This window comes from Mustela nigripes, chromosome 9 (genome assembly GCF_022355385.1).
Source record: "Mustela nigripes isolate SB6536 chromosome 9, MUSNIG.SB6536, whole genome shotgun sequence".
NCBI lineage: Eukaryota > Metazoa > Chordata > Mammalia > Carnivora > Mustelidae > Mustela > Mustela nigripes.
The window spans coordinates 17,535,781-17,549,505 of record NC_081565.1 but is presented as its reverse complement, the minus strand read 5'-3'; the positions used below and the strand labels follow the sequence as shown (position 1 = coordinate 17,549,505).

The following is a 13,725-nucleotide window of genomic DNA, read 5'->3' as shown; positions in this document are numbered from 1 at the left end:
TGTGGAACTGACATAAATATATCTCTACCTTGGAGGATGATTGACAGCAGCCAGGGTTGATGGCAGGAGGGTTTCAAGCAGGGAGCTGAGAGGCGCTGAGGAAGGGGAGGGAGGAAAACAGGAGGAAGGCGGAGCATGAGGAAGTGGGAGCAGGCATTGCACTGGGGGGTCTTGTGAGCAGAGGGGAGATGCAGACTCGGCAAACTGAGGGTCTGGCAGCCACCAGTGCCTGGAATTGTAATTTCAGAATCCCTCTTTGCAAGGGATGAGATTATTAAAACAGGCCTAAACTAGGGATTAGGGAGGCAGAGTGCGGGCTCTTATTCAGTAGTGTATGATTGTAAGTTGATTAACCTTTCTATGTCTCAGATTTATCATCTGTAAAATAAACAGGAAAACATTAGGGCACATGTAGGGTTGCTTTGATTCTCGAATGAGACAATACATGGGACGTGTGTCACCCCAAGCCTGACATTCAGTTAATAGCTGCTGCAATTGTTACTATTTTAGTCAAGAGTGAGAGACAGAGAAGAGCAGGGGTGGGGGACAGTTCTGGATGTGCAGCATAAGGAAGCATGGGGTTTCTGTTCATTGCGTGCAAAGCAGGGAAAAGATCAGACTGATGCCCACAGAATCTGGCATGGTACTTTCCCAGCTCTGTCTGCTTATCGCATTTTGTTTTCCTGGTTGACATTCTCCCAAACACCTTCATTATGGGCTGCATACCATCTGGTTCTTATCCACCAGGGTTATTATAAAGGTTAAATTAAAGATAAAAGTACCTGGTAATATTCACGGCTGTCTGTCATTTGATGCTAGTCATTATTGCTGTACATTTTGGTGTGGTCCGTCATGCATAGGAGAGTGCCTTAACCACAGGAGACAATTCATATTATTGGATAACTTAATGTGCATGTGATTTCAAACGCAAGCAAGACTGATAGAATGTACTTCAGGGGATCAGTTTTGTCTACCCCCGGGCATTGTGTCCGTATAGCTAATCGTCTTTGTGAATACCCTTCTTTGTTTTCCAGGGATCTCAGTCTTGGCAGTGTGTACCAGTACTGGGTCATCACTATTTCCGGAAGTGAAGAGAGTGAGCCATCGCCAGCTGCCATCTACATCCATGGAAGTGGATACTGTGGCGATGGCATTATCCAGAAGTAAGTAGGTGTGATTAAGGAAGGGGGAGGGAGTGATGCTTGTGAGGTCAAGAGATGGCCAGGAGAGCTTACAGGAGGTCTTCAGTGTGGGAGCTGTGAGCTACCAGCAATTGCTAGCAATCTGTCGATTTGTCTGCAGGTAGTTGCTGGCCTCAGAGGAAACGCAGTGGTTCTTTTTCAAACATGTATATTTCTCAAGTATGTAATACAATACGTGATTCTGACAGAACGACCATTGTGCACTTACGACGGGTAGGCTCTTTCTCTTCATCGTTTTGTGGGTACTGCAAGGATTCTGTTTGGCTTTTCCACTCCAGCCGACGATCCGTTAATGGGACCCAGGGCATCTGGGTCAAAACACTTCTACGTTCTTTGCTGGTTAACCATTTCGAGTTGTTAAAACTGCGTATTTCTTTGTTATTTCTGTTGTATCGTCTTATATGAACAATTTACAACATGGGTTAAAAGCTCATAAAGATAACAAAATACTCTAACTCACGGTAATGTTGAAGCCATAAATAGCAAACAGTACCCCAGAGTGAATACTGACTGTGAACATAAATAAGTACAGGGAGGCAAATGAACCAGAAAGTGAAAGACTCCACACGAGCAGCCGAAGAGGGAAAGTGTGAGTGGAGAATAGGAAGCTGTGTGTTTGCACCGTGGATGTTACTAGGACATCAGTCCATTTATCCCCTTGTCCACAGGGCAAGATATTGCGCAACTATGAAATGGGGGCAAGAAGCCATCCAGAGTCTTGCATTGTTTTTAAAAAAAATTTTTTTTTTTTAAAGTAAACCTTTGGGTTCTTTCCTCCCAAATTAGCACAAAAATGTTGTCTGGCACAAAACAGAATAGTTTTGTCCCTGGAGGTGAAAACAAGACCAGAAACTGTTTGCAGTTAAGTTTCTTATTGCTAAAATTGCGTTCCTTATTGCTCACGTGGTTGCAAGTTACACTATTGCTAAGAGACTTTTAAAACTATGGGCCGATTTAATGACGAACATCACACGTGGAGAGGGCAAACCAGCTATTGGCGAAATCCCTTCATTAAATGGCGCTGTTGGGTGTCGTATAATATCTGGGCCACGTGGCATTGCAGGGACTGTTTCAGGAGGGGGAGGGGTGCTGTAAAGAGAATCCGTTTCACAGTTGGATGGAACTGCTGATGTGTAGACCGTGAATCCTACAAGTGGTACGTACATGAAAGAGAAGTGGTCGATGACTCTTTCTGGTGCTGGATGGGAAGAGCAATTTCATTTGGTAACATTGATTTTGTGGCATGTGATATAAACTGGAAACCTGCTTTGGCATGAAAGGACCGGCCAGGAGTACAGCAAGGATAACACCGGTTGTGCAAGTAAAGCGTTGGCACGTGAATACCCGTCCACGCAGACGTCCAGAAGCCCTTTGCTTTCTGGTCCTGACTTCACATGGAAGGAGAGATCGAATGTTGCATATATGCCCAGGAGATGCCCAGCATGGTACAGCTTTTGAACCTGGCTGTGCAGAAAGGTGGTATGTACAAGTTCCTGCTGAGTGTGGAATTATGGAGCGAACCACATGATGGCCAAGAATCTGACTCGCCAAGCATAGAAGATAAAGCTCTTCCTTTGTCAGATAAGGAAACTCATGGTGTGCTGTTGTGTGCAGTTAAAATCATGTCCAGATGCAGCAACCAAACAGGACGATACAGTTTCTGGTGCTTAAGATAACACGACTGGGGAAAGGGGAACCACTCACCATTCTCTCCCACATGAAGACATCACCCTCTGGCTCTGGACACAGCTGTTGTCTGATGGAATACTGAGCAGCAGAGCAAGGCAGTCTCCAGGGAGCGTGCCCCATCATTTGTGGGCCCAAGACTGAGCTGCATGTCCAGAATATCCAGGAAACATTTGCGGTCATTGCTGACAACCCATAATTGTGATTTGGGATTTTCTAATTTAGCACAAAGAATACAAAAAAAAAAAAAAAAAAAAGAAAGAAAGAAAGAAAGAAACGCACCAGATGTGGAACCTGACCTACAACTCAGTCTGTCCATTTTGGAGCCAGATATCGACGTATTGGTAGAACGCTGCAAACAATATCATTCTTGCTGATCTAGAACTATTCTTATTATTTTTTATTTTATTATTAATATAAGTAGTGTTTTCAACAAGGTTTTTAAAAAATTTTTAAAGATTTTATTTGTTTATTTGACAGATAGAGATCACAAGTAAGCAGAGAGGCAGGCGGCAGGGGGTGGGTGGTGGGGACAGGCTCCCCGCTGAGCAGAGAGCCCCGTGCAGAGCTTGATCCCAGGACCCTGAGATCATGACCTGAGATGAAGGCAGAGGCTTAACCCACTGAGCCAGCCAGGCACCCCTCTATAAGGCTTTTTTAGTATTTTACCTAGAGTTGGTATCCTACACAGAAATCACTTAGGTTTCCAAATAGTTGTTGACATGCTTTATAGAAAACCAAATGCAGCTTATGGGTGGTTCCCTCGGCAAAAACAAACAAACAAAAACTTTGAGGCAAAGGACGAATGTCATCTTAGCTAACTGGATTCTTCACGGGATGACATGTGCTGATTCGCTCTATGTATTTAAGGGAGTATACAAATATTCAGGATCAAAACTTAATGAGTCCCCAGTGGAGAAAAGCTTTGGATACATATGATGATAATATTCATAAATGTTTGTTGAGCCTTCACTGTGTGTTAGCATTGGGCTACACTATTATCTCCTTGGGTCCTTCCGACAATTATATGAAATCGGTTCTATTACTGCACTTTACAGAAGAGACAACTGATGTACAAAGGCTGATATGGCTTTCTTGAGCTCACACACCCAACAAAGCAGAACCAAGATGCGAATCCGGGGTCCCTGTTCTCATTTGGATACCCCATTGCCTCACCGGGTCACCAGTAGCCCTGCAGGACTGACAAGTGAAGGAGCAGCTCCATGCTTTCTGCCGTATTCCAGGCACTGTGCCCGGCATTGCGCTGCTAGGTTGACAAAGACTGTCATTTCCTTTGGCATCTGGAAACCTGGTATAGGGAGCTGTCAGGCAAACACGTGAAGGTGGTCCGTTTGACAGGTGCTGGGATGGATGGAGCCTAGTGTCTTTGATCGCAGAGAAAATGGCCACCCACTCCAGCTTGGGAGGTCAGAGAAGGTTTCTCAGGAGCTCTCTGTGTAATAATAGATCTGCCATACCTAGAAGATATTTGTGGTGACACTAACGTTTTGCTTGAACCAATACAACATACTGTTTGGCGGGTTAGATGTGTTCTTTGTGGCTTTGGGAAACCAGCTCAGGTTTAAAAAAAAAAAAAAAAAATATCCCTAGATAACCCATGAGATAGCTAAGTAACACAAGGCTATCACCAGTTTCCAACACTCGAGGTTCACTGGCAGAGATTGGAAATATGGGCTCAGCTTGGAATATGGACTTCTCTTCTCCTCAGTTCATGCATTTGCAGACAGGAGAGTTCAAAAACCCCTGCACTGGCAGGATTGATGGCGAGGCCCCCTCCTGCTACTCTGACATCTCCTTAAAGCAACAAGCATTGCCCAGTGTTAATTGCCCGAGTGAAAGGAAAAGTCTTAGGCCTCTTCCCTGCTTCCACGGGTCCCAGCTGGTCCCTGGGGAGGGAGGGACAGCTGCCACACACTCTGCAGAGACCTCCTAGGACTGAGTGGGAACGGGAACCCTGACTCCCTGAGCATCTTCTATCTGTCATGCACCGTGCCCGCCACGTCAATTTCCATTCCGTTCTTGCGCCGGCTCTAAGGAGCGGGTAGAGTTATCGCCATTTGAACCTGTGGGAACGCGGACACTTGGCGTCTGGAATAGCGTGGTCTGGGGGATTCTTCTGCCGGGATGGAAACCTATTCTGTGCTCTTCTGTTCAGTAGCCACTTGCTCCTGATCGCATACAAGGATCAAGGGCTTATGTTGTGGCGACTGCGACTGAAGAATGGAAGTTTACGTTATTTTTAGTCTTTATTGATTTAAATGGTCCAGTTGAGATTAGGAGACGTGTCTGAGATCATGCGGCGGGTTTGAAATAAGGGGATCTGCACCCAAGTTTTCTGTTTCTCAAAGGTTGGGTGTTTTCCAGGTCGTGATCATCTATTCGGTCTTTTCAGCACTTTCTCCTCCTCCTCGGCTCCTCGGTCCAGCATTGCTCAGTTTCTGTCCATCCCAACCTCTGCTGAACCGCCCTGAGCTGATAGGAATAATTCCTATCTAAACAAAACAAACAAACAAGAGAAGACACTTTAATTTCCTGATAGTGTACTTCCCATGGGCTTTGGAGTTCCTCACACCATGAAATGACACCCCGGATGGAGAAAGCAATACTTTCTCGTGAAAGGAAGACCAGACCCAGGCATGTGTCTGGGGGAAAAAAAAGAAATCTTTATTCTTAAATTCACGATTGGGAGCAGGGAGGAGGCTTAAGGTAAAGAACAGGATTTATGTTTCCGAAGCTCAGAAATTTCCTTCAAGTCCACCCATTTAAAACGGCTGAGATCTCCCAGACATGCCTGGGGTGGGGGGCCAGAGGGGGGGGCAAGGTTGTTTCCTTCATCCCATCCTCCGTGCCTTTCTCCCGTCTGCCTTAACCGGCAAGATCTCGGACAGCAGGTTTGAGGCGTGAACTCTGCTTCGTCGTGGCAAGCACAGGATAAGGCAGGGGTTGTAGGATTCTTACACATGTCTATCTTTATAGGTCTCATAGAAGAAGAAGAAATGGACACTGGGGCGTGAGAGACTTGCCTGAGGCCTCTTGGAAAGTTCCTGGCCTGGGGAGGGACTCTCCCATGGTCTGCTGTGGTTCTGCAGTTGCTCCCTCTCTCTCTCTCTCTCTCTGTCTGCCTGACACATCTCTCTCCGATCTCTTCTGCAGAAGCCAAGGGGAGGAATGTGATGACATGAACAAGCTCAGCGGTGACGGCTGCTCCCTCTTCTGCCGAAGGGAAGACTCCTTCAATTGCATTGGTAAGTCTGTGTCATTTCTTGGGGCTCAGCTGGAGAAGGGGACCGTGCGGCATGGTCAAGTCAACAACAGCAGTCCTGAGGACTGATGATGGTTTACTCCTTAGTCTTACAAACACTGACAGATCGCCTCCTGTGGGCCAGACCTTGTGGGGAGCACCGGGGCATAGCGCAATGGGAACCAAAGGAAAACCAGCAAATGCTCCTGCCCTCCCGGAGCTTAGAGTCCCTCCCGTGGGTGACAGCAGTGGCTGCTGGTAACTTTTAAGCTAGCTTCGCATTGCTTACACCAACGCTCTTTTTCAGGCCAGCTCTCCAGGAGGGTGATTAGTATAGAATTTTAAAGGCTAGTATTCTCGCATTAGAGATAAGAAAACATCCCAAGCCAGAGAGATGATGACAGTAATCAGAAACTCTTGGGTTAGGGAGTGATTGGAGACAGAACCAGGGCTTGAACCTGATTCTGTCTGATTCTTAAGCACGCGCCCAGCTCTTTCTGCTGTACGACCTCCAGCCAAGGTCCCAGAACCCCCGTGGTCCCCTTCGCACACTCAGAACCTCTGGCCGCGTCTCTGACGGGAGAGTGGAGGAAGAGCAGACAAGCCTGTGTTGAGAAAGCAGACGTCCTTTTCCCACCTTTACGGAGTCAGATGGGAAATTTGTTTTCCTCTGGCTTCTCACTGGTCTTGTTGTTTTAGTCCCACTTGGGAGGCCCTGACCAGCCCGGGGCTGGTAAACAGACAGGGGTTGGGGGGCAGGGATGGAATTTTGAGCTGGCTCAGATGAGATCATACTTCCTTTAAGATGCAAATCGATACCTGAAGATCAAAGGTCCTCTGGCTAATCCCCTGGGCTAGAGGTGAAAAATAATCACAATCATTTGCAAGTACAAAAGACAGAGGTGCTCTATCCGAGGAGGGAAGGGGCAGCTACTGAGGGCATGAAAACACTGGCGGGAAGATTTCACCCTGAAAGGCAATTTTCTAGGAAGACTAAAGGGAAGGAAATGTCATCGGGTCCTCACATTCACAGTGCATTACAGGGAATGCATTTAGACCTTCCTTCTCCTGGGGGACTGTGAACACTGTGAGCTCTTCAGCCTGCACCCTTAGTCCGTCCTCAGCACACACGGGTCGAGCATCTCCTGTCTCCTTGGCACTAAGTGTGGGCTCAGCAACACAATAAGAGGTGTCCCACAGCTAACTGTGAATAGAAGAAAGGAAGATGTGGAGGAAGGAGAGAGAAGAATTTCCAGGCAGGACCTCGGGTTTTTAAACGATAGAAGGCTATTTTCTTGGCTCTGCTGATTTGAGCACGGTCCATGGTAAAAAACATGATGTTCACCTAGTGGTATGGCAGAAGGATTCTGGGCAGAAAGTTAGAAAAACCAGGCGTTGGTCCTCACTGTGCTGAGAAGTTGCCGTGTAACCCTGCCCAAGCTGCTTGCCTAGTCTGGGCCTCAGTTTACCTGGTGGAAAGGTCAAAGAATTGGGTTAGGTGGTCTCTAACAGCATTAGCTGTACTCGACTTGTGTTCTTTCCAAGGTGTGTAGCTGTTTGCCATTCCCACGAGCTACTTGCCTTTGTCTCCATGCTCGTGATACCCAGCAGCACTCCCAGATCGTGCTGGAAAATATCTACCTATTTTGCTTGCGCTAAGGTGGCATGCAACGGAGGTGCTTCTGGAAGGAAGGGAGGGTGTGGCGGTGAAGGTAGGATAGGGGACCTTCCAAGAGATGCTCGGGTGGCCTGATGCCTACATTCTGGGGTGCTTTGGAGCCGTGCAGCAATTCACGAAAAAAAGGGTCCCTCCTCCAGGGGGAAGTTCATCATGCACGGTAGGGGTCTGCAAACTACAGTCCATGGGCCAGACTGGCCCACTGCCTCTACTGGAAAGTAAAGTCCTACTGGAACAGAGCATGCTCGTTACTCTACCTATTGTCTGTGGTTGCTTTCCTGCTACAAGTTACTGAGCGGGTACAGCAGAGGCACTATGACCCAAAGAGCCTAAAATATTTACTATGCTGGCAGATCTTTGCTGGCCTCCTGGCTCATGGATTGGAAGTCTTTCATACTCTTGGTTTTCTGAGTCTGGTGCAGAGAGGAGGTGACAGTTACGACATGACTCGCCATTTCTAAGAGAAAGAACTGACTTTTAAGCAGACAGCGGTGGGGCCTGGGAGACTCTTAGATAGAGCACTGGGCAGCGAGTCCAGTCTTAGTGGGTCTAACTTTCCGCCTCAACTTTGGCCAGAATGACTGTTCGGGACTAGATCAGTGATTTGTTAACTGTGTTAACCGAGATGCTTAAACAGAAAGAGGCGAAGGTAAGGGAGGTGTCACAAAGGTGAGATCTGGGCCCTCCTAGGTCTCCTTCAGACACTATTGTTCGGTACTAGATGCTAAGTGTTCTACTGGCAATGACAATATTTATCAAACCCCCATGATGCACCCAGCACATTTATAAATTCCAATTTTCATAACAGTCTTTTATGGTCCTGTTTTTATGCAAGAGGCAGCTGAAGCCTGAGGGGTGAACCAAGGATACGCAGTTAAATGGTAGAACCAGGATGCAAACCCAGAGTCTGACTTCAGACGGTGGTGAGCTACCTGCAAAAAAAAAAAAAAAAAAAAAAAAAAGTGACTCCTGGTCTTGTAGGGCTTTGAGGCGAGCAAGGAAGACTGTGCCTTAGAACAGTCTGTCTAGTGAATGAATGGACCGGGATACAGAGTGGCCAGTGGTGTGGATGGTGGATGGCGTCCAGGGAAGACTCCGTATTACCTGGTATGTGGAATATGGTTTGTGTTAGAGAAGCAACCTCAGCTACACCCCCGCCCTCACCAGTGAGAATTCCATTATAGAGACTCAGTGAGACACAGGACATTCCAAGAATTACGGAGTCTACCCGGAGATCCCAACTCCCGGGAACTACATTCCAAGGACAAACTCCATGCCTTTGAGTCTAGAAAACCATCGTCCCTTAAGAACAGCTGAAGAATAGACAGAGTCTTTTGGCTCCCACCGCAGGCAGCTTCAGTGAGTCAGAGAAATGGCACTGGCGTGTGGGAGGCTTTGCTGAGGTGGACTGGTTTCATCATTATGTTTGTCAAGACAAGCAGCTGAGGGAACCGGCTCGAGTGAGGCTGTCTCGGGCTCATGCTGTGGCTTAGACGTGCGACCTTAGCTGAATGTCGGTGTTCTCATCCAAAAACAATGGTGGAAGTCCTGGGACTCAACTGTGGAAGATATTAATCAATAATTTTGGAAACTTACTATCTGATTCTCCTTCCTAGATTTAGGAAATAACGCTCCTTGATGGAATAATAATGGGGCAGAGCCCAAGCCCTCTACCAAAGTTGAAAATCCAGAAGTCTCCTTCCCGGACTCCCCTTTACAGCTTGAGTGTAAAGAGCCACACTTTCCCCCAGTCATTCTGATAAGGATGGCTGTCATCCGTGTGTTCCCAAAGTACCAGTGACAGCATGTGGCTGGAGTGTGAAAGTGACCACGTTCTAATATCTTCACAAGACCAGTCTTGGGACCTGATCTTGAGCTTAGAATTGGGCTTCAGAGTGTGCAAGCCTGGCTCTCTGCCCCCCAACCCCACCCCCGAGAGTGTTCTGTAGCCTGTCAATATTCTCTGAATAGCTTTTGTTTGCTTGTTTTGCTTCAGTTGGCCAAAGTTGGTTTCTGTTGACTGTCACTTAGAATCCTGACCGAAAATTCAAATTGTCATAAGATGCTATAAGGTTTAGCCCCATTCTTAGCAAGTTGGATGTGCTTGATGTACACAAACTGTTACTTACGCCGTGCCTGTGGAAGTGTGGGGGTGGGGGTAGGGGCTGAGTAGCAGCAATGACCACCATTGACAGTCACCCATTAGGTGGGGTGTATGTCCTGTGTCAGGCCCCCTTTCGTTAGTGTGAGCCTGTGAAAGGACTCTTATACCCAGATGAGGGATCTAAGACCTATTATCGTGTCTTAACCGGACCAAGGTAACAGGCCTCATAGAGGTGGGATCCCATCTCAGACTGCGTGGAGACCCCCTGCTTTTTCTACTCTGCTCCTCTGCCCACCGTCTAAATGGATGACTTCCTTCTCTCCTCCCTCCCTTCTTCCTTCCTTGCTCTTCTTCCCCTTCATTATTTTTTGTCCCCGACTGTTTAGTTGGGCCAGTGTTTTCCCTGGGTTTGGTGACACTAGTGTGAGGGTGGGTGACAGATTTATGGTGGCATTCCCATTCACTTTTCAGAAGCCCACACATCCGGAAGTATTCCCAAGGTGCCGATGTGTGATTAGGCAACACCCCGGGACTTCCCTTTCCCACTTTCCCACCCCGGCGGCGCCCTCATCCTCCAGCACATAATGGCTTGCTTGTTAAAAGGAACCACCCACAAGACCTCTTAGGCAATGTAGGCTGCATCCCCAGCAATGTGGAAATTATCTTGTCCTTTTCCCCCTTTTTAAAAAACATAACATACACCAGGCCTTAGGTTTCAGTTAAAAAATGCGGTATCAGTCAAATGATAACTCCCCCCCGCACCCCCTCACCCCCACCCCAACAGACGCTGGCTGGAGGCAGTGTTCGGCAGCGCTGGGAATTCTGTTCCTACAGCACTGAGTCATAAACTACAGCCAGGCTGCTGATAAAAGCTGAAGGCGGGAAGGTAGTGTTCAAATTGGACAAAATGGGAAGCATCCGCAAAAGGGGCTCTACCCAAGGTTACATCTCAAGCCAGCCCTGGGAGTGAGCTACCTTCTGAGATGACACGCAGTCCCCTGCGAGAGATGTACTTGTGGAGGATTCCTCATGCTCCGTTTTCATTACTGCCCCTGTGTCCTTCAGGATGGCTGGTCCCAGGGAGGAATTTAGATGCGGGGGCCTGGGCTGCAGCTCAGCATCTAGCAGCCTCAGTTTCCCCCTCTGTGACAGGAGAGTGATCGGACTGAAGACTAGAGTCTTCTCCTAGGAAAAGGCTTCTTTTCCTGTCTCACATTGGCATCCTCTGTGTGTCCTTTGTTTAAAGACTTTGGGGTTTCAAATCCTACTTGATGCTGATACACAGTTAGGAAAACAACCCCACGTTGTTATTCCTGTATGTCTCTTTTTCTCGCTCCTTCCTGATTCCTCTCCTTCCCACCATGCCGGGGGCTGCCGTGAGCATGACGTCGTCTCTGGTCCCTGACATAGCATCTCCAGCCCTGTCCTGGAGCCAGGGCCAGTAACTCAATTATCTAGGAGGCAGCTGAGGCGGAGGAGGGGAAATCAGCCCTCCTCCCCACTCCCCAGTCCCTGGGAGGGGCGGGGGGTCACAGAGCCTTGTGGCCCCTGTGTCAGGCTGCCCTGGCCCGCTCTGAGCCAAGGCGAGAAAGAAAAACAAGAAGATGAATCGACATGTCTTTTCGGTGGATGTTCTAATGATACTTTAGAACAACAGTGACTGAAAAGAAAAACAGCATCTGGTTGGGGGGAGGGGAAGTGGAAAGGGGGGGCAGAGAATGGGCTCTGCTGGGAGTTGCATTTATTATTATTGTTTTTTCTAACGAAGTGAAATCATAATAAGACGATCCACCTCTCACCTTACAAAAAAATTAAAATGAAAAAAAACAAAATTAAACCTTCTCCTGGATGCAGGTATTTCTTCAGACTTCCCTCTGTGGGAAGCGTAAGTTTCACCAAGTGACCCTCCTGAAATAAAGCTTCCCTTGACTTGAAGCCGTGCCTTGAAAAGAAGAGAAGAGAAATATGAGTGGTAGTCACAGTGGTGGTGGTGGTGGTGGTGGTGATCAAGGCATGAAGACAATCACTGTCAGGCTGGGTGGCGTGGTGACGTGGATTCTAGGCGCACCTGGGTGGCGTAGTCGATTGAACCTCTGACTCTTGGTCTCAGCCCAGGTCGTGTTCTTGGGGTGATGGCTCTGTGTTCAGCACAGTCTGCTTGAGATTTTCTCTCCCTCTCCCTCTCCTGTGTTTGTTCTCTTGTTGTCGCTCGCTTTCTCTCTCTCTCTCAAATAAATAAATCTTAGAACAAAAACAGAACATGGATTCTGGGTGACAAGCCTGGCTCAGCCACTTTGTAATCTGAGTTTCAGTTTTCTCATCAGTAAAATGGGCTATAATAGATCCTACCTCTTAGGGCTCTTGTGAGGATGGTATGAGGTTATATATGTAAAGATCTTTAAAACAGTAGCACATGGTAAGCGTTACCTATGTGTTTGCTACTACTGTATTTTTCCTGCCTTTGTTAATGCCATTGATTCAGAAGTTGTATCAATCCACCCCGGAATCCTGTGAGATAAATGATGTTATTATCCCAGTTGCCTACAAGAGATCCTCTGAGTTTCAGAAAGGTTAAGTAACTTGTCCAAAGTCCCACAGTCAGAAATAGCAGAGGAGGGTGCACCTGGGTGGCTCAGTCGGTTGGGCCGCTGCCTTTGGCTTGGGTCGTGATCTCAGGGACCTGGGATCGAGTCCCACATCGGGCTCTCTGCTCAGCGGGGAGTCTGCTTCCCTCTTTCTCTCTCTGCCTGCATCTCTGCCTACTTATGATCTCTGCCAAATAAATAAATAAATAAATAAAATCTTTTTTTAAAAAAAAAAAGAAGAAGAAGAAAAAGAAAGAAAGAAAGAAAGAAAGAAATAGCTGAGGAGGGGTTCACAGTGCTCCGGGACAGGGTCTGCACACTGAACCATGAAGTCATGTCATATGTAGGCACCTAAATGTCCTGGCTTCTGGGCTAAAAACCCTTTTCGTCCATGGTTTCATTCATTTTCCCATCAGTTCTGCACATTTGGACTCATAATGCCCACTTCACCGATGAGAAAAGAGAGGTCCTGAGAGTGTCAGTGGCTTGTCCTAACTACCCCAGTGGAGTGGATCAGAAAAGACCTCAGACCCCATCTGCCTGCCTCTAAAGACCGTGTCCAGTATCCAGATGAACTCCCAAGAAACAGCAGACAGCTTTCTCTTTTCCACTCTTTCTGCTTTGGTGCCATTGGCACACGGCAGGACGTGAAAGGGAATGCGTAGGTCTTCTGTGCCTTTTTCATGAGTCATGAAAACTACAACTTTCGGTTATTATCACCCTATAAACATTCCATGGCATAAACCCCCTGCCCCCGACAAAAGGCCCTCCTCTGTTTCGGGCTATATTTTCATTTTTAAGAGCTCACCCTCCATGGACAGAAGCTACATTGTTTTTTAGCTTAGGAGGACTTTGACACTTAATCCTGTTGTCATGGCCAAGTGGCAGCGGCACAGGAGCCTGAGTTCAAACATCCCGTGTCTGTAATTACTCCCTAGGTCATCCTGGGCATCTCGCATGCTCTCTGTGGGTCTCGGTGCCCTCTCTGGAAAACGGGCATGATTATAACCCCCCGCTTGTGCTTAGAGGAAGATGGACATGACCATAGGGTGTTTAGCACAACGCATGGCAGTAAGTAGACCCTTGACAATGTCAGTCACTGCCGGGTCCTCTTCCCCTTCCTCACTCCCATGTCAGTAGTGACTGATACAAAGGCCTCTGATCCATGGGGTTGGGGGCGGGGAATGGTCCTGAGCCTGCCATAAAAA

At 47.6% G+C, this 13,725-nt stretch overlaps 1 protein-coding gene across 1 annotated transcript in view; it reads left to right on the top strand.

The window, feature by feature from the left end:
* Positions 1 to 13,725, top strand: part of PAPPA (pappalysin 1) — a 207,402-nt gene that overhangs the window by 75,828 nt on the left and 117,849 nt on the right. The window contains exons 8-9 of the mRNA XM_059410111.1: positions 1,035 to 1,163; positions 6,063 to 6,154. Of these exons, the coding sequence (XP_059266094.1) occupies positions 1,035 to 1,163; positions 6,063 to 6,154 (221 nt within the window). The remainder of the gene's footprint in view (positions 1 to 1,034; positions 1,164 to 6,062; positions 6,155 to 13,725) is intronic.